Genomic DNA, 24514 nt, shown 5'->3' with positions numbered 1-24514 from the left:
ATTTCTCTACTGTCATGTATCAGTGTGTTTGCTCTGTCGTCAATTTAGACTGCGCATGCCCTGTAGTTGCGTAACGTAATTCTAACTTTCATGTTTATTTTCTTACAGATCACGTGACAGATGTCAAGCAATTCGTCACTGACCTGACCAGAAAAGAGGCCTTCCTTTTAATGACTGGTATTTTTATTGGGACCTTCCCCATCCTGTTGATAATACGGGCTGTAAAAGGCTATCGACAAAGAAGGTGAGTTCTCTATAGTAACAATTCTGTATTTCCTGTGGCACAACAACAACAACAAAACTTTGTTTTTTTTAGAGTTTACGCTTTTTTGTGCTTTCCTCTGTTGTACTGGGTTATTGTCATTGCTATAGTCAAAAGAGCTTTTTTTTTTTCTCAGTTTGGAATTAACTCTTGCTGAGATTTGGTTGAATAAATTTCGTAAAATACCGTAAGATTTCTATCAAGAAGCAAACGAAGAAGTTAAATAAACTAACGAAAAACAAAACAGCGTTTTATCTTTGTCAAACCAACGTACCTTTATATAAGAGCGATTCGACTTTCAAACGTTCCATATCTGTCTATATGGATAAATATAAAATTCAGTGGTTCGTATTTGACGCACGTTGAACAAAAAATGCAACACAAAATGATACCAACACCAAATTTATGCAAGGCGACTGCACAACAGTCATTCGTTAAGCTAAGGAGTGGGGGGACTCAACGGAGGCGCGGATATCCGAAAGGTTCGAAGGGTTGAAAGCGTGCACGCACCAGTCCCATTCTCCAATTCGGAAACGTCATTGACCTTGTATTCTAAGATCGCACATTGTGCTAGCGGGAACAGACTCACGCAAAAGTATTGACTGCCATCCCCCATCTCAAGCTCAAAAGGGTCCCTATATTGTTACGCGTATAGTGGCCTGGGCCTGCGTCCCTTGACAATCTTGATCTTCCAAAACGGAAGTAACGCTCCAGAGGTTAACTCAAATTTTGACTGTTGTTAGAGACAGGGTTATGGGACCTGTCACCTGGGCCCAGTTGTTCAAAGCCCGATTAAGCTTGTCTTGGGTTAACGTGAACTTTGATTCAAGTTTAATTACTAGTCAATAAAGATTTTTCAAAATGATTTTTGCCCCTCAGTTTTGACTTACACTTTTCTTTACCTTTAGCTTGCAATTAGCTTGCAATTTTTTTTGTTTTGTTTTTTGTTTTTTTGTTTCAATGTTTTGTGTTTTGTCTTGTGCTGTGTCAGGGCTCCATTAAAACTAGCTCTGCTAAATTGGATGCCCCTGGATAAATATTGAATTAAAAAAAATTAGGCTTTAAAACCACTTTTAAAAAGCGAGATAAAAACCTCGATTGACTTTTAATCGTAGATTAGCGTTAATCGGCTTTCGGACAACCCGGCCCTGGAGGTTTTCTAGGGACCGCTAAATTGCGGGAACTTGTAAGTTCTGTTGCGCATGCCCGCCTTACATTCTCCTATCGCTAATCGAGACCCGCTTCCTTTCTTTCTAAAGACTAGGGCTAAACGCTCGCCTTCTCGTGTTAACACTCGCGTCGGTAAACACAAATTGGTGTGTGAATGTCGAAAGAAGAGTCTGCAAACTATGTCGGTATTGACACTAAAATACAATAAATTAAACAAACGAACGAGCGGATTGATGGACAAATGAAAGAAGAAATAAATGAATAAACAAACAAACAAACAACTACATAAATAAACACGATCTTTCTATAAAGAGATCACGACTGACGCCAGTAGTAATGCTTCTATGTTAAACAAACTAAAGCAACTAACTATTGCAAATGTTAACAAAAGATATATCCTTGCACGTTTTGGGTATGCGTACAAAGCAAGGCAAAAAGGCTCTCCGGTTTAAGCTGAGTATACTCTTCCCCTTTTAGAGTAACAGTATTGAACAGTGCCAAGGCCTTCTCTGCTGGTTAGTGTAAACCCTTTAGTTAACAAAGGTAGCACTTACTAGCTAAAGGGTAATAAACTAGTGGCTTTGAGCTTTGAGTATAAAGGGTACTGCAAAGAGCCTGTGATACCCCTTTGATGTATAGTACAGCCACGGTGCTGTTTGTTTCTTGTTTTTGGTGCTGTTTTTCACCAATGAATATGGATTTCTGATGGAAACAAGAACTAGTAGTTTATGCATCAGTACCAGCAGAGCCCATACAAACCCCCGCCCCCGTCTGGGTATTGATCCCAGGGAGGGGGAGGTGGGCACTTTATCCATGTTTGGGTATAGGGGTGCCGCTGGGGGTTTGAAACCCTGACCCTGTTTAGGACGAAAATAACCTTAAATACCTACCCTGTGTAGGACAATGCCCTCTATTTTAGGGCCCTATTTAGGACAAACGACAACATCTAGCTCTTGTGTTACACAAGTGTTTATTGGCAATAGTAATAACATTTCAAGGCCCACTGTCACTTACCGGACGTGATGTTTCACGCATTGAAACGCGAACACCAATCACAACAGATAAAAAAATACACTTCCTAGAAGTGATGGCGAAAAATCCCAAAATTTCGCATTAACAGCGGTGAACCTCAAGTGGAAACGTCTCTGATTTCGGATTGCCAAACACTTGACGACAGTCAAGGATAGACTCGCTTGAAATTGTATACCCTGTTCAGGGCAGAGGGGCCAAAAACCATACCCTATCCAGCGGCACGTCCCCGTATAGCCCATATAGGGGAGTACCCCCCCCCCCCCGGGTATCGATGAGGCATTTTTCCTCACTATACGTCCCAGGAGCCGGGCATTTGTCCACCGCAGAGCCGGGTGGGCTCAGTCAAATGAGACAATTATCGAAGCATAAAAGTGAATTTCATAATATTTTGCTATTGTCGCCGTCGGGATTTGTTTTTTAAAGTGGGATTTGCTCTTACATATAATGGAAAATTGAAACTTTTTCGGAAATAGTTATGTTTCTGTTGTTTGAATTTTGAAAGGGAAATGCATTAAATAGTAATTGCTCGGCCTACAAGCCAGCTTGCTTCTTGCTCCCTAATCCCTGCCTAGGTAAGCTCACTTGCACACGATCAACTACACCCTCATGAAACTGTACAATAGTGACATTATTTAGTCTTACTAAGATTAAAAGTACAATTCATAGGAGACAGCGTGGTCGAGTGGTTAGGGCGTCAGACTTGGAATAAGGAAGTCCCTGGAGTTGTTTCTCGGTAGCCCCGCGGGTTCAACTCCTCGGCTTTGTTTGTAAATAGCCAGCTGGAATTCTTAACCATATTATGTTCTATTTGAAATATTTCTTTGCTTCTTCCTGTTTTGTTTCATTATCCCTGTTAAGTATATTCAGGAGCCATAATCAGGGATGGATACCATAACGAGATGCCATTTTGACTTGTGGGCTTGTCCCCTTGTGTTGAACCAAAAAATCCCCTTGCGCCATACCCGCGTGCGCGCACGCTTAAATGGCCAGGATCGCGCGTGTAGAAATTTAATTTTTTTTTACCGTTCAAAATGGCGTCCAAATTTTAAATTCTGCCAGGGAATATCTCCTCGGTGCCCACATTTAAGATATAAGACTCTCACAACGCCAAGGTAACAATTGAAAAAAGACGGGGAAAGTTGTTAAAATTGCTAGTTTGATGTTAAGAAAATAAATTTATCCTGCGAACTTGAAAAAAAGAAAGAGTTTGAGAACAGATAAGAACGTGTTTACAGCTGTCTTGTGCCTTGGATGACCATAGAAAACGAATAGACATTAATCTCAGTCTTACGTGTAATACTTCTTGAAATCAGTAAGCCAACAGCCGTCATAAGAAGCAGTAAGAAATCGAGAAACTCATTTGTGACCGATGTTGAAAAATTTGACACTGATCTGTAAACGAATTCCGCTCAATTCGACAGCGTTTAGCTTGACTACGTAATCATTCTGCCAATATACTGATTCTTTTTAACCTTTCGCTCGGTAATCCCTAACTTGTTTAACCATTACCTGTTTCACAGGCACTCAGCATTTAAAGTTTTTTATGCTAAACCTTGGCCGGCTTACTACGCAAAATCATATACACTCGTAAAATGACAGTTTACAAAATTTGGTGGAAGTGACGAATTTTCATGCCGGTGAGCGCGTAGAAACACTTTTGAGACGATGACTTTAACTCGTCTCCTCAAGGATTTACCACCAATTTGAAATAAATGGTTGAAACTGACTTCTCGAAGAAAAATTTTAAAAGTTTATATATATCAGTATCGCGGAGAATATTATATATTTGTACTGTAAGGTTTAATGTTTTCTACTCAGCCAGGAGAATTTCCTGGAGTTGTCCCCAATGCTTTAGTTTGGCAGTCTTAGTTTTTAGGTATTTAGACTGGGCCAGAGCAGAGCACCCCGCTAGCACATGAGCCAGAGTCTCATGCTCATGAGATTTCCCACACAGTCTACAAGTGACGTCGCCCTGTGCTGCACCTGTTTTGTGGACTATGTACACCTTAGTGGGCGAAAGCTGCTCGTACATCACCGCTACCCAAGCGATTGTATGGGTAGGAGCACAGGCCCAATCACGCAACCAAGCAAAGCGTCCACTCTGATTTATCTCACTGTCCTGCCACCTAGCCTGCAAGAACCGTCCATGCCACTTCTCTAGGATCTTCTTTCTCAGCTTCTCCATATCTGCCTTCTTGAGGTGTTCTTTCACCTTTGGCCCATTAATCTCCGTCTCAGGATCGCTCACATACCGATATGACGGTTGAGGGTACTCCAGAGACAGGCTCATGCGCAGTTCCTCGGCAAACTTATGCGCTTCCTTCATCATCGACGTGTGTCCCTTCTCTACCGCCCTCCTTTCGAACTGTTGCACTGTCCTCATCGAGGGATCCATGTTCTGACAAAAGCTTCATTGCCGCCTTGATCTTGGTCAACTTGTATTCACGCTCAACCGAGCGCAAGCCACGCCCTCCTTTCTCTCTTGCCAAATACATTATCGCCGTCGAACTTAAGGGATGCTTTCCACCGTTTTCACAGACGATCTTTCTATTATTATTATTATTATTATTATTATTATTATTATTATTATTATTATTATTATTATTATTATTATTATTATTATTATTATTATTATTGAATGAGCATTGTGTAGCTCGCAAAATGGTGAGCTTTAACATGAAAAAAAATGATACGAACATCTTAGCTTGTTTCTCGAATGAAGGAGATAAACTTAGAGTACGATGAAAAAAGCAATAAATGATCGATTTGTCCATTTCGTGCTTCGTTAATTTTGAGATTACAATTAGGAACACTTCATACTGGCTGATAATTTTTTTTTTATTTCTTCTTATTCTCGTTATTCTTTCTTTTATCTCAAAAGATTTAAGTCCAAATGCAGAGATAAAGTTTCATTCCCACTCCAAACTGACCTTCATCAAACATAATTACACATTTAAAAACAAAAGTTACCATTTATTTACAGCTCACTACATGAAATGTTACACTATATATGCCTACTTACAACTACATAAGAATATATTTCTGTCACAAAACATTCTGTCCCTTGCAAGTTTTATTAAACTGACGAGCTACAAACGCACAAAGGAGTGAATCAGTTGAAAATATTTTTGTAGACAAAATTTATTTACAATTAGTAGCTTCACCCTACAATGTGCTAATTTTCTTAAGTCGCCTATTTGACAACATTCAGTTACTTACAGTAATATAAGAGACAAAAAATTTAAGGAATATTCTCGGCCTTTTGAGCCCTTAATAATCATTCCATTAACAAAATCTATGTTACAAGCTAAAACATAACTGTTTCGTAATACAGTAATAATATATAATGTAGATATAGAAGAATGCAATAAATGTCAAAACCATCGATCTTAGCTTAAAACTGCTTCACAGCATATTCATTTACAAAATCTCTGTTGTCCAAGAAAAACAATCAAATAAAAGACATCACTTGAGATTTAACCTGCTACTGAACTCCACGAAAAGCTACAAATATAATTATTTCTCAAAATAGTCTTCTTACAAAAATTGAGAACTTTCTGAATCAACAATGAATATTATATCGATATTTTCACAAGTGAGATATCAAATGAGCTCCAATATCTGGATTCGGTTGTTGCCACTGTCAGACACAACTATCTTCCCATCACTAAGATTTGCTGCAGATCCTGGCCAATCAAACTCTCCTTTTCCACTGCCTTTTGTTCCAAACTTTGTCACAAACTTTCCGCTCAGCTCGAACACCTGAACCCTGTTATTCCATGAATCACAAACCATCAGATGTCCGTCTCTGTTAACCGACAAGTAACCAGGCATATCGAACTCACCCTCCTTGTTGCCCTTCTTACCGAATTTAAACACAAAATTTCCGTCCAGATCAAACATTTTGATACAGTGTTCGAGCTCGTCTGAGACTATAAAATATTGCTCCGTCTGGATGCAGTGACAGGGAAGGGACAAGAACCCTTGTCCGCCAAATTTACGTTTGAACTGCCCACGAGGGGAAAATATCTTAATTGATTTGTTACCTTTATCAGCAACAATAATATCACCATTACTGGTGACAGATAAACCTTCAGGATTCTGAAGCTGGTGATCAAGGTTTCCTTTGTCACCAAACTTGGTAAGAAACTTACCATTCCCACTGAACACCTGGACCCTGTTGTTATCACGGTCCGCCACTGCAATGTTGCCATTGTTATCAAAAGCTATCCCTCTAGGCCAATTAAATTCACCCTTATTACGTCCCTCTCTACCAAACGATCTTACGTGGGTACCGTCACTGCTGAATATCGATACCCTGTGGTTAAAATACTCAGTTACTGCTATTTCATTTCGATTATTCACTGCCACTCCCCATGATCCAGAAATCTTTCCAACAGACTCACCGAATTCTCCAAAAGATAGCACAGGTCTGAACCGCCTAATTTGGGTCTTAACCTCAAAAGAACTGCCACGGACATGTTTTCTTTCAAACCCACTAATTGCTTTACTATTTTCTTTCCCTTCTGCACTTGATTGCGGCGTCTTAATTTCGTTAAAAACGGTCTTTACAGTACCGATTCTTTTAGTGTTTAACATGCTAAGTAGTTCTTTATTTTCAGTAAAACTAAACCGAGGGATGGGTTCAAGGTCACTTTTACCTTGGGCTTCTTGTTCCTGCAGGATCGTGTCGAATGTTTCATTAAATCCCAGGATTTCAGCGCTGGAACTTCGTCTCAAAAGTTGTCTGGTTTCCTCGATGGCTGATTTAATGAATTGAAGTTGATTTTCAGCTTCGCCTTTTCTCAGCGCGAGACACTCGAGCGATTCTTTCGCTTGGTTATCAACTGCGTTAAAGATTTCCTGCTTCCTCGCTTCAATGATTGCTGTCATCTGATCTGCAGTCGCCTGCACTTTGCTTTTTATGTCAGCTACTTGCACCTGAACATCAATGCTGCTTTGGTCGAGCTCGCTGATTTCATTTCTCTTTTCCTCTGCTTTCTTGTTGAGAGATTCTATCAGAGACTCCATTAGTAGCCTGTGTTCATTTGCTCCATCTTCCAGAAGCACTTTGGTGTGACCTTCGTGGAGTGTTACAACACAAGAATTGCAAATGGCGACTTTACAGTTCTTGCAAAAGAACTCCAGCGCTTTGTTTTCGTGGCGTTTAATCTGGCAAAACGCTGGTCGCTTTAACACGTCTTCAATGTCCTGATCTTGAAAATTTTTTATCGCCAACACTCGATGTTCTTTATTTGCTCGTATTATATTATGTCCCGTGATGCACTCTTCACACCAGAAGAAGCAACACTGGAAACAGTAGAAAGAGTTGGCGCTTCTCTTGTCGCAGTTTCCACATTTCACGCCATCTGTGTTGCACTCTTTAATGGCCAACACATCCAGGAGGCTATTTATTCTGAAGTTGGTAGGAAACTTGCTGGGATTTCCACTTCCTGGGATCCTAATTTCCTTGCGACATTCTGGACATGATATGACATCTCGACGTGGACTCGTTCGATGAATCGCGTTCAGACATTTAAGACAGAAGCTATGCAAGCAAGGCAGCTGTTTTGGCTCGGTAAAGGGGCACATACACACAGAACAGAATACTTCGTCATGAAGATTATCGAGCAAAGTCTTAATATCCATAACGAAGGGCGCGAAGGGAAGGTTTCGAATTCAAAATGATGCAGTTGATGGATAAATGAAATTTGTCTTGTGACGGGATGTTATTTCTTATCAGACTTATAATACCAGTATTAACCAATCATAGAGCGATCACTGCATTGTTTTGACGTAACATCGAAAACTAATGGTTTCAAAAATATCCTGAATTGTTTATTACATTGTATGCGCTCAAGAAAGCATGACTTTTTAAAAAGCTGTCAAGATGTCTTGGCATCAGACTGCCTTAAGGCAATGTTTAAGAGATTGCATTTTCTGCGTCTGTTTTCCTTTACACTCGTAAGGTTTTATCCTTTAAAGTTAGTTTTCCTTTTGCCTTAAGTAGTCAAATGAGAAAAAGGTTTTTATTATTTTCCAGTATCACGCTGTTGAAACACGGAATGAAATCGGGCGTCTTGAAATCCAAACAATCTTTTTAGTATCTACGAAAGCTCGTTTGACCGAAACATGTTTGTGGTTGCACGAAATGATTATTCAACTGTCGTAAATCTAGCCTGTGAACAAAACCTTTCGGTGGGGAGTAGGTGAAAGGAAAAGCCCCTCTCCGGGCGGCCTTCCTTCTCGACCCCTGTAGGAAACAATTAAAATGCTATATTGAAATGGGTTGTTAAGGCATGTCTATGACTGAAAGCAGGTTTCATGATAAGGGAAATATATTATTTGTTCTATTATTTGTTGCTGATTAGATCATTTACGGCATGGGAGTCCATTGCTTTTACGCAAAAAAAAGAAACGGTTACTGGTTTTTACAATACTATATGTAAGACTTCAGAAGTTCTTTTAATTATACGTGTTATAAACTTATGACATTCCATTATCACACTCTGATAAATCAATTTTAGTGGGTATCGCCTTGGTCTTTTACCATGGAGGGACTCAAAAACATGGTTTGTGAGGCGACTTCCTTCAGTAAACCTGTACCTTTTATAAGCTCTGTTTTCACTAGACCCAGATACTAGGCTGTAGCTCCATTGTTTTTGTGTCTAGGCACATTCTTTTGTTGTTCGTTCTTTTGTTCTCTCGACCAATAATGTGAGACGTTACAAACGGTACAGGTCGCCCCATTTCTTTCGCAATTCTTCAGCAGTAACCGCTGAATCTCGATCAGTGGGCGCGCTCTAGGAAACAGTGGTAGGCTCCACGTAGCTGCTTGTTGGTTACGTAATCTTTTCAACTTCTGTCGAGTGCTGCTCAATACTCATTGGTTCCAGCACTGTGGTTGAAAGTCCCAAATGTTAAGTTTGGACTACCGTGTAGCACGAAAATTTCGCTGGAGTTTTTATTTTGCGGATTGGTGATTTTTTGCGGTTTGCGGGAACATTTTTTTGCGGTTCGAGATGACTGAAATTTCTGCTGGGAACTACTTTTTGCGATGCTCTGTTCAAGCAGCAGAACATTAACTTTTATTGTGCGGTTTGTTGAGTCACAGTTCACTCTACTGACATGTTAGAGACATCACTGTAATACCTTACTGCGCAAAGGGACTGAACAACAACAAACAAAACAAAAAGCCTACCCCTACCATGCACAACCAAACACTGTTTCGTTAATACGGTTTGCCACGACCGGTACTACCGTATATTTTTTTATAAGGAAGCAGTATGAATGTACCCGAAACCTATCTAGGCATACAGAGTGGCTTTCGAGTGCAAGATGTAGCTAGTATACAACTCTGAGACCTAACTGGGAGCGGCCTGCTAAGATGCAAAACTATGCCCTACTGTAACGCAATGAGACAGACTCAGTCGATAATAATAACACTCTTGTTCAGCTGAAGTTTCAAGAATTGAAATAACCTCCTTGCAGGCCGCTGCAGAAGCGCCACTAGAACATGGTTGGTCTACTGCACGATTCGAGTCTGTCTTTTCCTTCAGATGACCCATTCGTGCCAATCTAATGTACTGAGTCGCTTTACTCTCGACAGCTCTAGTTGCTCTTTCCAATGGAAAATCATGTTAATGTTCGGTGTCCAATATATATCGCCCCAGTGACATAAGTCCATTAAAAGCGGAGTTTTTAATATAATTTGACTGAAAGGAGTTAATTTTCGCGGCGTTTTATTTTGCGGGTGTTTTTTTTTTCTGCGGGAACTATTTTTTGGGGATCGAGGTCAATCCGCTAAATCAGCAAAAATTAGAAAATTTAGAACCTGCAAAATTTTCATGCTACACGGTAGCTCTGCTTTGGGTCTTTACTGTAAGAAAACTAGAAAAAGTTTAGTCATGTCTTATGGCAATATATTATACATGATTTTCGCTTTTTCGTTTCTATAAAAATACTGCAAGTCACAATTATATCAAAATGTTGTTTTGACAATTTATGATAGTTACGATACAATAACAACTGCAATCTGTTGCTTTATTCCCGAAACTAATGCATTATAACTTGTGAAAATCAACGAAGTGAATTCCATATTTGAGATTAGTTTTGTCTATCATCCCTTTTCAGAGAAAGAACTAAAGTTCCGCGAGGAAAATCGATAAAAAAGAGTAAAGATTGGATTAAAGAAAAGAAGGAGAGAAGAAGACGGCAGGGAAGGTAAGGGAAATCTTTGTTACTAAAATGATGAAGTGATGTCAAGGGCATTTTGGAACATAGAAGACGTTTATTTAACACACTGAAGTAGTTTTTTCAAAAGCTCTGAAACTGCTCAAGAAAAGTAAGGATAACAAATGTTGTTGTAGAACCGAAAGGAAAGAAATTACTTTGACCAATCATAACAGACGTAAACAGCACAATGAGCCAATCAGAATTCGAAGCAAATATCTGTAACTGGTGCCAAGCGCGGAAAAATGCGTGCGAGCAAATCACGATGGGTTTTGCTCTTGTTTCATTGGTTAAGAAAGTGGCGCGAGTTTTGCCAACCAATCACTGAGCGCAATAAAGCAAAACTTGAACAAAGCAAACGCGAAATTACTTTTTGACACTCGGTTGAAAACCGCCCACTAGTGGAGGAGCTTGCGGATTTTAGTCTTTGGCAATCTTGGGAAATCATCAAGTTATCTGTAGAAAACCCGAGTTTCTGCCAACAAAATATTGCCTTACTGAGCCTTGGCATTATTTAGTTAGAAGTCGGCGGCTAAGGGTCAGACATCTTCTGTTTAGGCATCCTTCGAAGGCTTGGACAAAACGTTGATATTCTTAAAAAGACGCCAGGCTTGTCACACATGTTCATGATCATTTTAAAATACCTAGTGTCATTTGTCCTCTGTTACATGAAAAGCTGTCCTTCATCTTGGCAAGTTGGAATATAGTTATTCTGACCTCGTTTTCGTGAACTATTTTGATACGATGAACTGCAATTGTTATTTCTTAATTCTAGGGAAGTGAGACCAGACTCCAAGTACACGGGACGAAAGAGAAAATCCACCTTTTGATTGGGACGCAAGCAAGGAATTTGCTCTACCCGATTATAAATTCAGGCCAAGAAAATTAAACCAGTACAAGCAGTGAATGCGTGCGTTAATCTGCTGGGAATTGAAATGGTCATTTACAGTTCTGTGAACGTACATGGTCACATTTGACGTTGAAATAATCCTTCGGCGTGGACTTTTGAAAAGGATATCTTAATAATGTCAAATATATGAAAACTCGCTCCTATCAAATGGTATAGGGAACGTAAACGAGCAGGACGAAGATTGTTTGGCAAAAGCTGTGTCATGTAATCTTCCAAAAATAGTGATGATAACTTTACGAGCCAAGCCGGAGGGCGATATTGAACGTGTATGTAGCCTGTAGCACCACCCCTGAAATTTATCTTGCCATGGAAACTGAAATCCGTTGCAGGTAACTGGAAAAGTAGAATATTCATCTGCTTTCCAATGTTGGTATTCTTAAGAAGACGCCAGGTTATTCACACATGTCCATGATCATTTTAAAACACCTAGTGTCATTTGTACGCTGTTACATGAAAAACTGCCCTTCATTTTGGCCAACTGGAATATAGTTATTCTTTTGACTTCGTTTTCGTGAATGATTTTGATGAGATAAACTTGAATTATTTTTTCCTTATTCTAGGGAAGTGAGGCCAGACTCCAAGTACACGGGACGAAAAAGAAAATCTACCTTTTGATTGGGACGCAAGCAAGGAATTCTCCCACCACTAATTCAGGAGAGGAAAATTAAGCCAGTAGTGAATGTGTGTGTTACGGTACATCTACTGGGAATTGATTGGTCATTTACCGTTCTGTGGATGTATATGGTCACATTTTACATGGAAATAGTCTTTTCACGTGGACTATAACGAAAAGGCAATCTTAATAATGAGAAACAGATGGGAGCTTAACTGGCCGATAATCATCCTACCAAATGGTGCAGGGAAGGTAAACGAGAGGGACGAAGATTGTTTGTCAAAAGTTGTGTTACAAAAACTTCAAAATACAATGATGATAACTTGTTAGGCCTTACCATTGGGAACGAAGTTGCAGGCGACATTTGAACGAGTGGCTCCCCGTCTGAAATTTATCTTGCCATGGAACATTACGTTGCAAGTAACGCAAATAGGAAAATGTTCATCTACTTTTCACAGCGGTATGAGACACAATAAACATGTCTCAACTCGTCAGTGGTTCTGCTTCCTTGTTCATATCCATGTGTTTTAGAAACCCCCTACCCTCTACTCCCCCACTCCCACCCTGACCTACCACCACCACTCGGTTCACGCACCCACCCCCCGTCTTCTTCCTTTTTTTGCCTGGATACTTGTGGAACAAGCTTTGAATTCTGGAGGCTCCAGTGTAGTGAACTTCCCACATCCCCTTCCCCCAAAAGACAAACATTGTGGTTGCAGACATGTATTTGGAAAAACATCCATTCAAATTCATAATACCTCGAAAATGAAGTAGGCAGCAAGCCTGTGAACCGGTGTAAAAACACGCTAATGTAAGCCTCACCAAATTAAGCCGATCTCTTACATGTTCAGTTCACCACATGTGCCTTTCCGCAAATATCGTATCTCTTATCGATTAGAAAACACGTGAGTTTGTGCATTTGTTCCCACAATCTCGTCCCTAGGGCAATCTCTGCTTTCAAGATATGGCGGCTGGGTAGAATGAAACCGTTGAATATCGGGCCTAAATCAGTTGTTGTACAGACGCTGAGCCGCTGTTGGGTTTTTTTTTATTTCGGAATTCAGTAAGCACGGAGAAGGTTTGTTGTTTAAATACCAGGATGCTGGAGGGCCGTACATAGCGAGGGAAGGGGGGGGGGGGGGGGGTAGGTGAATTTTAAATAATAATTTTGGAAAACTTTCGAGGTAAAGGCAAGTACAAGTTTTTTTTGTGAAAATAATGATTTTGTAATTTAGGTTGCCTGCGGTTTAGAATTGTGTAAATAAAGAGTGACAAGCCTACGCGACTTACTCGCCCATGTTTTAGCCTTTTTAAATCTAGCTGACATGAGTAGGTTTTTATGAGCTAAATTCAGAGTAAATTGGTTTTTAAAGGCCTGCGCTACTCCCAAATATTTGTAGCGGATTTGAACGATTTGCTGTTCAAAGTATAGCTTGAGTTTAAGATGGTTTATAAATCAACATTGTGTGGCAGAGATCTTGGAGGCAATTTCGAGCTTAACAAGGCGTTTATGCCATGAGAATAAATCACGAAGATTTAAGACAAAAAGCATAAGCGTTGTTTGATTTCTTTAAAGGTCTTAGAGGCAGTAACTTTCTGTGTAGTAGTAAAAACAAAAACGTCCAACTAGTAACCCTGTCTGTATACAGGAGACCCCTGTGGATGGGTGGACGGCGTTTGTCCCCCAAGACGAAAAATCCTAGGTACGGCCCTGTGCTGGGTACGGCTGCGTTCATGTAAGGCCACGGGGAGAGGGTCCTGAACAGATTTGTCCTTTTTGCTCTGGAAAAATAGGATCTGGCACAATGGATGTGATCACTGGAACTGGGAAAGGTCATCTTAAAGCTGAGAATGGGAAAATCTTTTATTCCCTGTTGTTATAAATGGATCAGTAAGGATAGCGAGAACAAGCTGCTTGCAAAGTTGCAGGGAGATTGATTGCTTGATGTAAAACGCAATTATTGCCGGGCTCAGCGAAACGCAAAATTCATAAGTACGCATTGCAAACCTTTTTTTTTTTTGAAAATAGCATTGCTCTTGTGCCGGCACCAAATCGGTGCCGGATAGGGCTTTTTGTTCACGCACAAAACGCCGATTTCGAATCGATTTTTGTGCCGGAGCGATGCAGCGTTGCTTCGGTCTTGAAAGTGAATCGTCACATTGGATAGGTTTTCGTGACACTTTCTTGAGAATCGAACCGAAACGGAAGTCATTACAACGAGGAGCGAGGATTGGATTCTGGTTGGAAAGATGGCGGTGGTTTTGGGCCACTTATGTTCGGCACCAGGCCAGAGTATTTTCACAACGGCATAGTGTAGACATAGCCTAAGTCGTACCAACATGGCGGAAGCGTTAGCGAAAGTAGCACTGACGTCAAATTCGGTCTCTCGACCCACATCTTTTGGACAAATGGTCCAAGCAAAATTATTTTCTCAACCATGGAAGGCAAGTAACTTGATTCTCTTGGTTGAGGGCAGAAGATTTCATGTTCATAGGGACGTGCTGATCGTTTGTTCGCCAGTGTTTGAAGCCATGCTGTCATCTAACTTCAAAGAGAAGTCTGCGAATGAAATCCCTCTTCCAGGCAAGGTGGCGGACGAAATGCAGCAACTTCTAGAGGCCATTTATCCAGACAGGAAGTTTTCCATCACCAAAGAAAACTGCTTTCTTTTACTTCGGCTGTCAAATGAATATCAAATAGAACTACTGAAGGCGGAATGTGAAAATTATGTGAATGCTTGGTGCGAGAAAGATATGACCATAGATGAAGCTATGAAAGTGATAGTTTTAAGTCAGAGATGCCCTTTGGGGGAACAAACTGTTCAGGGCTGTATGAAAAGATTTGTGTCTGATGAGGAACTGCTGTGGGAGGAATTAAAGAAGCACAGGATGTTTTCAGATCTTGATCGAGACAACGTGCAGCGGATTACAGAGGAAAGAGTGAAGTACTTGGAGAATCCGCTCAGGCTGAAACGGAAAGGGATGCCGAGCCACCTAACGGCTCGTTTCGGTGAGGCTATACCAGTGTTTCCAAGCTCCTCATCATCTCACTAATCAAGCTCGTTTCCCTTTGCAGAGTTGGACATTTACCCAGGCCGTGATGTTCGGTCGCCTAACAGGTCAACGCCGAGAGCTCAGTTAATAACGCTAGAACACATAACTTAGAGACAACTAAGTTCAAGCCTAAAATAGAGAGACTTATAGCAACTTTAATAGAAGAGTCTTAGTTCATCGCTCTACTTTGTATTTGTTTCAAGAAAGCGTTCCTGTTAGATGGCAAGGTAAAGATTGGTGACAATTCAGTGAACATTTGTCTTAGTAGGGTAGATTTTAGATTTTCTTTTACTTGAGAGAAGACTTATTAAAGCAATCTCAAATTTAGTGTTCAAATAGCGACTTGTAAAACTTTGTAAACACAACTGATTTATTTACGGTTGAACTCGACTTTATGCAGTAAAGGCAGGTTTATTATCTTCAGACGGACGTATCAACAAGTCAAAATCCAAGTCAGACAAATCGCCGGTTTTGACATTTAACGCCTTCCGACAAAACGTTGCGGCGAATTCAGCGAATTCTACTTGAAGTTACGAAACAGAAACGATCAAAAGTGGCCAAATAGAATTTTGCTGAGAGCCGTGCAAAGTTACCAGGTTAATACATTTATCAACTATTTAAGGTTATTCATTGTAATTATGAGCCGGAAGATTTTCCGGCTTGATAGATAAAGCGGTCTTTCAGCTATTTATCTAGTATGTCGAAAGTTTGTCGCTATTCTCTGCTATACACGTTACATTGAAACTGGCTATCAGTAGGGGCTACATTCGAGAAGACATTAACATACTAATTAATCGGTCTGGACCAAATGTTACTAGCTTTGCCCTTTATTCGTCGCATTAACTATTAGGCGTCTTTTCTGGAGAAAAAAGAAACTTTTACGCGGAACCTTATAAAAACTTTTAAGACGCAATGTAACTTGTGAGACAGTAATGATTCCATTGCCAAATTAATATTGCGAGTAGATTTTAGTCTATGACCTGAAGACCCTCTAGTTGCAGTTGATTGCTCATCTTTATCCTTGAACGGCCTCAGTGCACATAGTTAATGAGGAGAATATTTACATGTAAATATGAAAGAAAACTTTAGAAGTAATTTGCATGACGTGTAATAATCGACTCAAACCACGACGAAATTTTGTGTCAAAATAAAGGAAGTTAATTAAGCATTTTAAATTCAGTGGTACACTAATTGCTGTAGGAGCATGCTTTCCCATAGGTAATCCTTGTTTCTATCGACCAGCGTTTTCGTTTGAGGCCGGAGACCGTACATAACGTCCGGTTGCTTCCTTTGTGTTATCCGGTCCGAATAATTTGGCCTTTAGTTTAATAAGGACCTTGACAAACAGACTGGTAGTTTAAATAGTCGAGAGTTTTGAGGTCACAATACACTTAGCCTGCGAGCAGCTTTCACCCCTCAGAGAGCTTGCTCGCGCGGGCTACAAGACACAAGCTTAAGATTTACACAATCCATCATTTCAAGAAATGACAGAGCTATGATCCAGGCCTACAAAACTGCTTCTCTGGTCTCAGGAACGCTGAAAACAGCGTTTCGGTGGTTATAATTTCAAACATTTTTTCCGGGGGAGCATACCCCAGCCCCCCTTGAAGCTCGCACCCTCAACAGTCGCTTGACGTCCCAAAGCCTGAAAATTCCCGTCTGGTGCTTTTCTGGGTAGATCCGGTACTCTCCAACGCTGCCGAAAACTCTGATCGACCTTGTGTTTTGTACCCGGTCACGCTTTGTATAAAATGACTCAAACTCAAACCGGCGCTACAAAATTCAGATTTGACATCAAATAAAACACAGCACATGCTGATTATTGGTTTTCTTGACCATTCATACTATTTGGAACCGATTAGCAAATTGCCGCTCAAAATTGAGAGAATTGCATGCATATCTATACCTGAAGTTAGTATGCCAGTAAAGACCAAGAAAGTATTGTAAGGCAAATGCCGCTCGCGGTGCATTTCCTTTCTGCCATCTTGGAAACAGCATACACCGCGCAGACGTGCCATGAGCTACTTTAGAATAGACGGCAAAACAAGCTACAAACAAGACACCACTTTGGAGGTATTAAAAAAAGCAAATAGTAACTCCCAGATATTGCGCCTTAGCCTTGAGGACAAAAACCACTTTCCTCATCTAGAAAACTTTCAACTTAACTTCATCATCGTAAATGCAAATCTAATTCATGCCATATGAGGGGTATAAAGGCCGGGGCGTTGGTATTTAACTTCTCGTTTGGGGTAGGGATGAAACCTTGTTAATCAACATTTCTTATTAGTGCACAGTCCTAAATCCAGAATCATTTTGTTTTTGCCAGAAATGTTTACAGGTTTGAGCACTCATCCAACGTTTGTGGAGAACGCTTTTAAATTAGCAGACATTCTTTACCCAAAAGTCTCCTGGGTGCGCAAACGCGGAGCCCAAAGGCGCGCATAATTCCAAGTAATTTTAAGACATCACTCGTACCTATCAATTTACGAATTGTGCTCGAGGTCGTGGGATTTCTTTTACTAATTTTATGTTAGAGGAGAGTTGATGTTTCTTGAAACAAAAGTTTGCAGACTTTAATTTTCTCTCAGCGCGAAAGCGTTTCGACTCCTAAAATCTCAAAACGAGTCTTATCTCGCGCACTCTGCGTCATATAAAGTCTTATTGTGACGTCACCTTTCAGTTTGCTTTTTTTTCGCGGAACAGATCAGCTGTCTTTTTCGTGTAAAAAGCAAAAGGTTTTATTATGAGCGAGAAGGTGTTGGTATTGATTACCGCGATAGCAGTTTTCTTTCTGCTATCACATTACACTCTTAAAGCGAAACGAGAAGGTGAGATACGATCATTTTTTTTATGACCGTAGTAAGTTTTTGTCGCACACTCGAAATGTTCATACCAAATCCTAAGAGAAGCTACTTTTCATATCAAAAACTTTCACTATTCTCAGCAAATCATGCTCGTTTTTAGTCATCATTTGTATATCAACTATGAAAATGAAAAGGAAAAAGCACGATCCTATAAAGGCAAGAATTTTAGCAACGAATAATTTGTAAGAAACTTTATTTACTTTTTTCCGAAAACCAAACAACTGTCGGTTGCCATGGTGGTTTCAAAGGCTGTTCCTCGCGCGCATGTGTAGCCATTTCATTTTTTTTCCCTTTTTTTTTTAGAAAAGCTTTTTCAGCGCGCGCTGAGACGGTTAAATCGAAGTTCCTATATCCAAGTGTAGACAAGTTCAGGTGTTTGGTTTAAAATGACTCTGCCTTTTAAGCGATGAAACTATCACAAATAGTATTGTTCGGTTTTGCCTTCTTTCAATTAAGTTCAGACAAAAAAGCGACTTAATATTTGAAGCACTGTGCATTACATGGCATTTATAAACTCACTTTCAATGGTTTGAATTTGCGGTTGAGAAGAAAGAATTCTTCTAGACGACTTTGAACATGACACCAGCATTGCCTGCGGATGGGCTGGAAGGGTGAGTTATTTGTTTCCACGATATTTCAATCCTTTCAATCTCAGGAGCGTCACTATTAGAATAGAAAAAACATGAGCAAGTTGATTTTGCAAAACATCCAGAAACTAAACATTTGCAACACTGCGTGAGACATTGCGCAACGCTGCAGAAACTTAACGTGTTGTTGATTTTTTTCTTTAACTTTCAACTCAACACCATTGCAGGACAGGTTCTGGACGAAAATTCTCGTGTAACACCCTCTCTTTGCAAAGCGATAAGTCGTGAGATCAGAATTCTAATTTTCAAAACGTTGTGAGGTATACTGTAACGTGTAGCAGTACTTGGCAACTGTAATCATTACACTCTGTTTTTTTTTTATAAGAACGTCTAATTTTGGAGCTGAGGCTGAACGTTCTTATATTTTTTTGCGATTTGAGGCTGAAAACGTTCTTAAGACAGGGGCACCCAACAGATCGTTTCGGTAAATTATCTGTTCGGAGGGCCCTTCATCCCCTACAATTTTCTGAAGGGAATTTTCACCTCGAACTTTCGTGATATGGGAAATTTAAGGCCTAGTGTTTTCGGATTGATAAAAATGTCGTTTTGGGTACCGAAAAAAGGTCAGCTAAGATTTTCGGAAAAGAAATAAGACCTAAGGTTTTCGGGAAAATGGACAAAGATGCCCTAGTAATTTCGAAAAGACTCTGGTTGCCCTAGAATGACCGAACAAATAAAAATATTATAGCGCTGCCTAAAATGAACCTACAGAGCTTTATAGGCACTCCAGATAGCCTCAAATAGCGTTTCAAAGCATCTGAGAGAAAACTGTCGTTGGGTGCCCCTGTTAAGATGTTCTTAAATTACATATACACTACATGTATTTCAGTAAATCAACGCGGACGTGACCAGGAAACATATCAAAGTGATTATGAAAAACCGAGATGTGCGTCACCATTAGTAATGTTATACAAAACATGCCCTCACGTATTTTAGTTAATTTACATTTGTTACCTTGATTTTATACACAGATCAGCAAAATAAAAACGTTCTTAATCGACTCTCAGCCTACTTTATGTTCTTAATACGTTCTTAAAATTTTGGTTGATCTCAGCCTCGACGTTCTTATAAAAAAGGTTCTTATAAAAAAAAAAACAGGGTGTATATCGTTTCGTCACAAGTTGTAGGGAAATTTGCTTCAGGTAACAGCGCTCTTAGATCGTGTGTCATTTCCGGAGAATACTCTATAAATTCTGCTGCGGAAAATGCACAAGTTTCCAATGTGGACAAAGTCTCTTTTTAAAGACTGTGTTACTTTTGCCCAGCAAAAAGGAAGCTAGACCTAAAACAAGCCTGCATCAATCTTTCGACTAAGATAGTTCAAGCAAACTACTTGATGGGTAGCTACGACAAATTAAGTTTTACAAATAATTGAACACCAATCTCGACCAAACCTGACCATAGTTTTTACTTGTTGACATTCTTTTCTCGTTACAGGACTACGTAATAACAATGAAGATCAACTCCCCTGATTATAAACTGAATCTGAAACTGGTTTTGAAAGACAAGGAATCTTCTGGAAACGTCCCCATGAAAGCGGATAAATTAAACGAGAAACCCAAACTCAGATTTAGAAAGGTTTTTGTTGAGAAGTACTTCGAAAATCTCGGAATACATAACACTTATCTTTGTTTGCTCTCCGATTTCTAAATTTCAGATTAACAACTTTGGAACGTGTGCCCCAAATGCCACGCGCCCATTGGACAACGGAGCTTGCAAGCCCCGCCCCTCAAATTTGATGACTGGAGTAAACATGACATGCCAAACAATCACAGTGACGGTGGCAAACTGGGCAAGGAACGGAGCAACATGGACATGGAACGTGATTTTGAACGTGACACTGACAATGGTTGATAAAGTCTACAGTGGAGTGACATTTATAGCTGACTGGTGCTATGCAAGAATGAAGTGGCTGGCTGAGAAGGTTTACAATGGAGCTGCATTTATCAATGACTGGTAATACGGAATAATGAAGTGGTTGGCTTATAAAGTTTACGGTGGACTGGCATTTGCGGTGAATTGGCCCTGGATCCAAATGAAATGACTGATTGAGGAGGCATGGGACAGACCGATATGGATGGCCAAATGGGCCTGGGACAGAGTGTCCTGGCTGGGTGGTTGAATTTGGAAGTATGTTGCATGGATTGGAAATGTTATTTCAAAGTTTTACGCTGAATACCTGGAAAGTAAGTGAATTCTCTATTATCATGCATTGTGTTTGCTCTGTCTTCAGTTTAGACTGTGGATGACTTGTAGTTGCGTAATTGTAACTTTCATGTTTATTTTCATACAGACCACGTAACAGATGTCAAGCAATTCCTTACTGACCTAATCAGAAAAAATGCCTTCCTTTTAATGAGTGTTATTTTTATTAGGACCATGTCTATCCTGTTAATAACACGGGATGTGAAAGGCTATCGACAAAAAAGGTGAGTTCTCTTTGGTAAAAAATCTGTATATCCTGTGATACCACAACAACAACAGAACTTTACTTTTTGAGTTCCCAGTTCCCGGTGGCATAAACCTTTTTGTAGAGGGAGAGAATTGGTGGAGGGGACTCTCCGTACATTTCGAGTGAAGTTCCTCTCGCTCTTTGTTCTTCCTATAGTATTTGCGTGCGACCAGAATCTACCAGCATATAGAGACGGAACCGTTTTAGAAGCCTTCTGCTTACCCCGAGTACCTTAATTATCCTTACCCGTGCTGTTATGTCAATTCAGTTGTCAATTGAGTGCTTAAAGAAGTAAACGAAGAATTTAAATAAACTAACGAAAAACAAAACAGCGTTTAATCTTGGTCAAAGATGCGTACCTTAATGTAAGAGTGATTCGACGTTCAAACTTTCTAATTCTGTATATATGGATAAAAATAAAATTCAGTGGTTCGTATTTACCGCAAGTTAAACAAAAATGTAGCACAAAATGATTCCACACCAGATTTATGTAGTACGACGGTATAACAGTCATTCGCGCATTCGTTGAGCTAGGGAGTGGGGCGACCCAACGAAGGCGCGGATCAGTCCGAAAGGTTCGAAGGGTTGAATGTGTGCACGCACCATGCCAGTCGCATTCTCCAATTTGGAAACGTCATTGACCTTGTATTCTAAGATCGCGCAGGCTCATGCAAAAAGTATGGACTATCATTCCCATCTCAAAAGCGTCCCTATATTGTAACGCGCATAGAGGCCTGGGCGTGCCTCCCTTGACAATCTTGATCTCCCAAGACGGAAGTAACGCCGGTTGTTTGCTTCTTGGTTTTGGTGCAGTTTTCCACAAATGAATGTGGATATCCCATGGAAAAAAGAACCGATGGTTTATGCATCAGTCCATACCAGCAGAGCCAATCCTCCCCGTCTGCGTCTGGGTATTGATGGAGCATTTCTTCACTGTACGTCCCAGGAGCCGCCACCCCCCCCCCTCCCCCCCAGGGCTGAGTGGGCTCAGACAAATGAGACAGAATTATAGAAGGATAAAAGTAATAACAGTTTGCGAATGTCGGGTCCTTTATGGAATGGTGTAATAACATTCTAGTGGAAATTGAAACATCGAAGAATTGCCAGTTTATGCTTAGCGTGCGTATATCGAGTTTTGGGTGCACGCGGGAAGTTAGGGGAGCTTCTTGAGTGCTCTCCAAACGTCCCAAGTGCATCCATAACTCGATATACGCACAGCTAAAGGCGTGAACCATACTTTTACAACATAGTGACAACAAAGTATCGAAAAGTAGTACGCAGATAACGGGTTTTATTTGTGATTGATTACAAAATTCTCTCAATGCGCTGTACAGAAAAACAAAGGTTCTTATTAGCTGTTTAAAAACACGCCACAATGGTATGGTCTGAACGAGAACGTTTCATCTGAAATTGTGAATGAAAAGATGCATCGTTCTTTGCATGAATTAGTTTGTACAAACAAAAACTAAGCGACGTGAACTCAAGGTTGTCTGTAAGTTGCACACGTCATTTTATGAACGCACGGCTTTGCGTACGTTTAGGAATGTTACTACTATGATGACGCCAACACCATGTTATAATTTCTGTTTTTTTTACAGACAAGTCTACTTTAGACCAGCACTTTACACACATAATTATGTTCCTGTTGTTTGAATTTCAAAAGGGAAACCCATTTAAATATTAATAGTAGTTATCAGGCCTACGAGCAAGCTTGCCTTCCATCAAGTAGTGATTACTGGCTGATAATTTTTTTTTTTCATTTCTTCTTATTTTCGTTGTTTCTTTTCTTTTTTTTATCTCAAGTCCAAATGCAGAAATAAAAGTTTAACTTCCACTCCAAACTGACCATCATCAAACATTTACACATCACACACATTTAAAAACAAAAGTTACCATTTATTCACACATCACTTCATGGTATATTACAAATCTACTTGCAAGTAAATATAAATTTACTTATGTCGCAAAACATTCTGTCCCTGGCAATGTTAATTCCATTACACTGACATGCTAAAAACATTCAAAAATCTATTTTAGAAAAGATTTATTTACAATCCCTTGCTTCACTCTACAATGTACTAATTTTCTTAAGCCGCCTGTTTAACAAGATTCACATGCTTAGAGTTTTATGTCATAACCATCTTAGTTTTGAAACCATCAGAGGAAATTCATCTACAAAATCTCTGTTGCCCAAGGAAAAACAATTAACAATGAGAATTTGATCGATATTATATCACACATGCGAAATCAAATGATCGAGCTCAAGTATCTGGATTCGGTTGTTGTTTTTGTCACACACAACTATCCTTCCATCACTAAGATTTGCTGTAGACAATGGCCAATTTAAGGTGACTCGACCCAGTTTTTTTTTTTTTGGTGGTACCACCCTACTTTGAAGCTCTCTGGTATCCCCACCTTTACTTTTATCGTAAGTCTAACACATAGAATGTATAACATATAGATCAATCTACAATATAGCAAAAAAATTTTGGCGATCGGAGTAAATGTCACGTGGTTATAGTGCCACGCCCCTTTTAGGTCTGAGTCGAAATTCTGCTGTTGCCGGCTTTTTTTCGTGAGAATCTCTCGGCTACACATAGTGCGCATTAGTGCCTTGCGCTGAACAAAGTTTCAACAAAATCGCAAAGACCCAATTCGAGAAATTTAGCGCTTTCCAAATTTAGGTCATAATTTATGTAAAAATGATAAGCAAACTTTAAACGATTATATCTAATAAACTATGAGATTTATTCCTTTATTTTGGGGATCTTTATAACAGGTGGACCCTTGCACGTCAGCAGAAAGCTTTAGGGTCTTGCAAATGCGCCCGATTTCGAGCAATGCAAACATATAGAAATTATAGTTTTAGCTATTTGTTGACGCTTGTCAACGTTTCAGAGTCCTCCTCACAAAAAAGCATTTTCTTAAAAATTCGTAGTTTTTTTTCCTTCAAATTTTTGTAGGGCTACAATTGATTAACTAACTACCCGGATTCCGAATTTCATGGTCATTGAAAAACTGTGACATTATCTTCTATAAGCCCAAACTTGAGTAAACATTGAAGATTTTTAGCGTTTTGGCTGAGATTGTGCTTTGGGAGTTTTCTATTGTTTCGAGTCTGTCATGATACAGCATTCTTGTTCAGCACGCGTGCAATGACCACGCTTGCCTGACTTCCGAATGCACTCATTGGACATTGAACGCATGCTTAACAAGAATGCTGTATCATGACAAACTCGAAACAATAGAAAACTCCCAAAGCACAAACTCAGCCAAAA

At 39.9% G+C, this 24514-nt stretch overlaps 5 protein-coding genes across 6 annotated transcripts in view; 3 read left to right on the top strand and 2 right to left on the bottom strand.

Moving 5' to 3' along the window:
- Positions 1-24514, top strand: part of LOC146461375 (uncharacterized) — a 92313-nt gene that overhangs the window by 2077 nt on the left and 65722 nt on the right. The window lies entirely within an intron of this gene.
- LOC146461378 (uncharacterized) overlaps positions 1-24514 on the top strand; it is a 69134-nt gene that overhangs the window by 405 nt on the left and 44215 nt on the right. Inside the window, exons 2-3 of one of the 2 annotated variants that reach the window (XM_085087012.1) lie at positions 109-244; positions 10598-10687. In XM_085087012.1, the coding sequence (XP_084943138.1) occupies positions 109-244; positions 10598-10687 (226 nt within the window). Of the gene's footprint in view, positions 1-108; positions 245-10597; positions 10688-17975; positions 18102-24514 lie in introns of those variants that run through there. The other variant, XR_014857422.1, reaches the window with a different exon arrangement.
- Positions 1-24514, bottom strand: part of LOC146461380 (uncharacterized) — a 51044-nt gene that overhangs the window by 10408 nt on the left and 16122 nt on the right. The window lies entirely within an intron of this gene.
- Positions 5395-8134, bottom strand: LOC146461384 (E3 ubiquitin-protein ligase TRIM56-like). The gene has a single exon (XM_085086981.1). It carries the CDS (start codon positions 8111-8113, stop codon positions 6068-6070), a length of 2046 nt encoding a protein of 681 aa, XP_084943107.1. The 5' UTR covers positions 8114-8134; the 3' UTR covers positions 5395-6067.
- Positions 14297-16612, top strand: LOC146461383 (BTB and MATH domain-containing protein 36-like). Its single transcript, XM_085086945.1, has one exon. The coding sequence runs from the start codon at positions 14560-14562 to the stop codon at positions 15271-15273; it is 714 nt and encodes a 237-aa protein (XP_084943071.1). The 5' UTR covers positions 14297-14559; the 3' UTR covers positions 15274-16612.

The sequence above is a fragment of the Pavona decussata genome, unplaced genomic scaffold (assembly GCF_977016875.1).
Source record: "Pavona decussata unplaced genomic scaffold, jaPavDecu1.1 SCAFFOLD_199, whole genome shotgun sequence".
Lineage (NCBI taxonomy): Eukaryota > Metazoa > Cnidaria > Anthozoa > Scleractinia > Agariciidae > Pavona > Pavona decussata.
The sequence above is the reverse complement of the archived record's forward strand: the minus strand, read 5'-3'. Positions and strand labels throughout refer to the sequence as shown.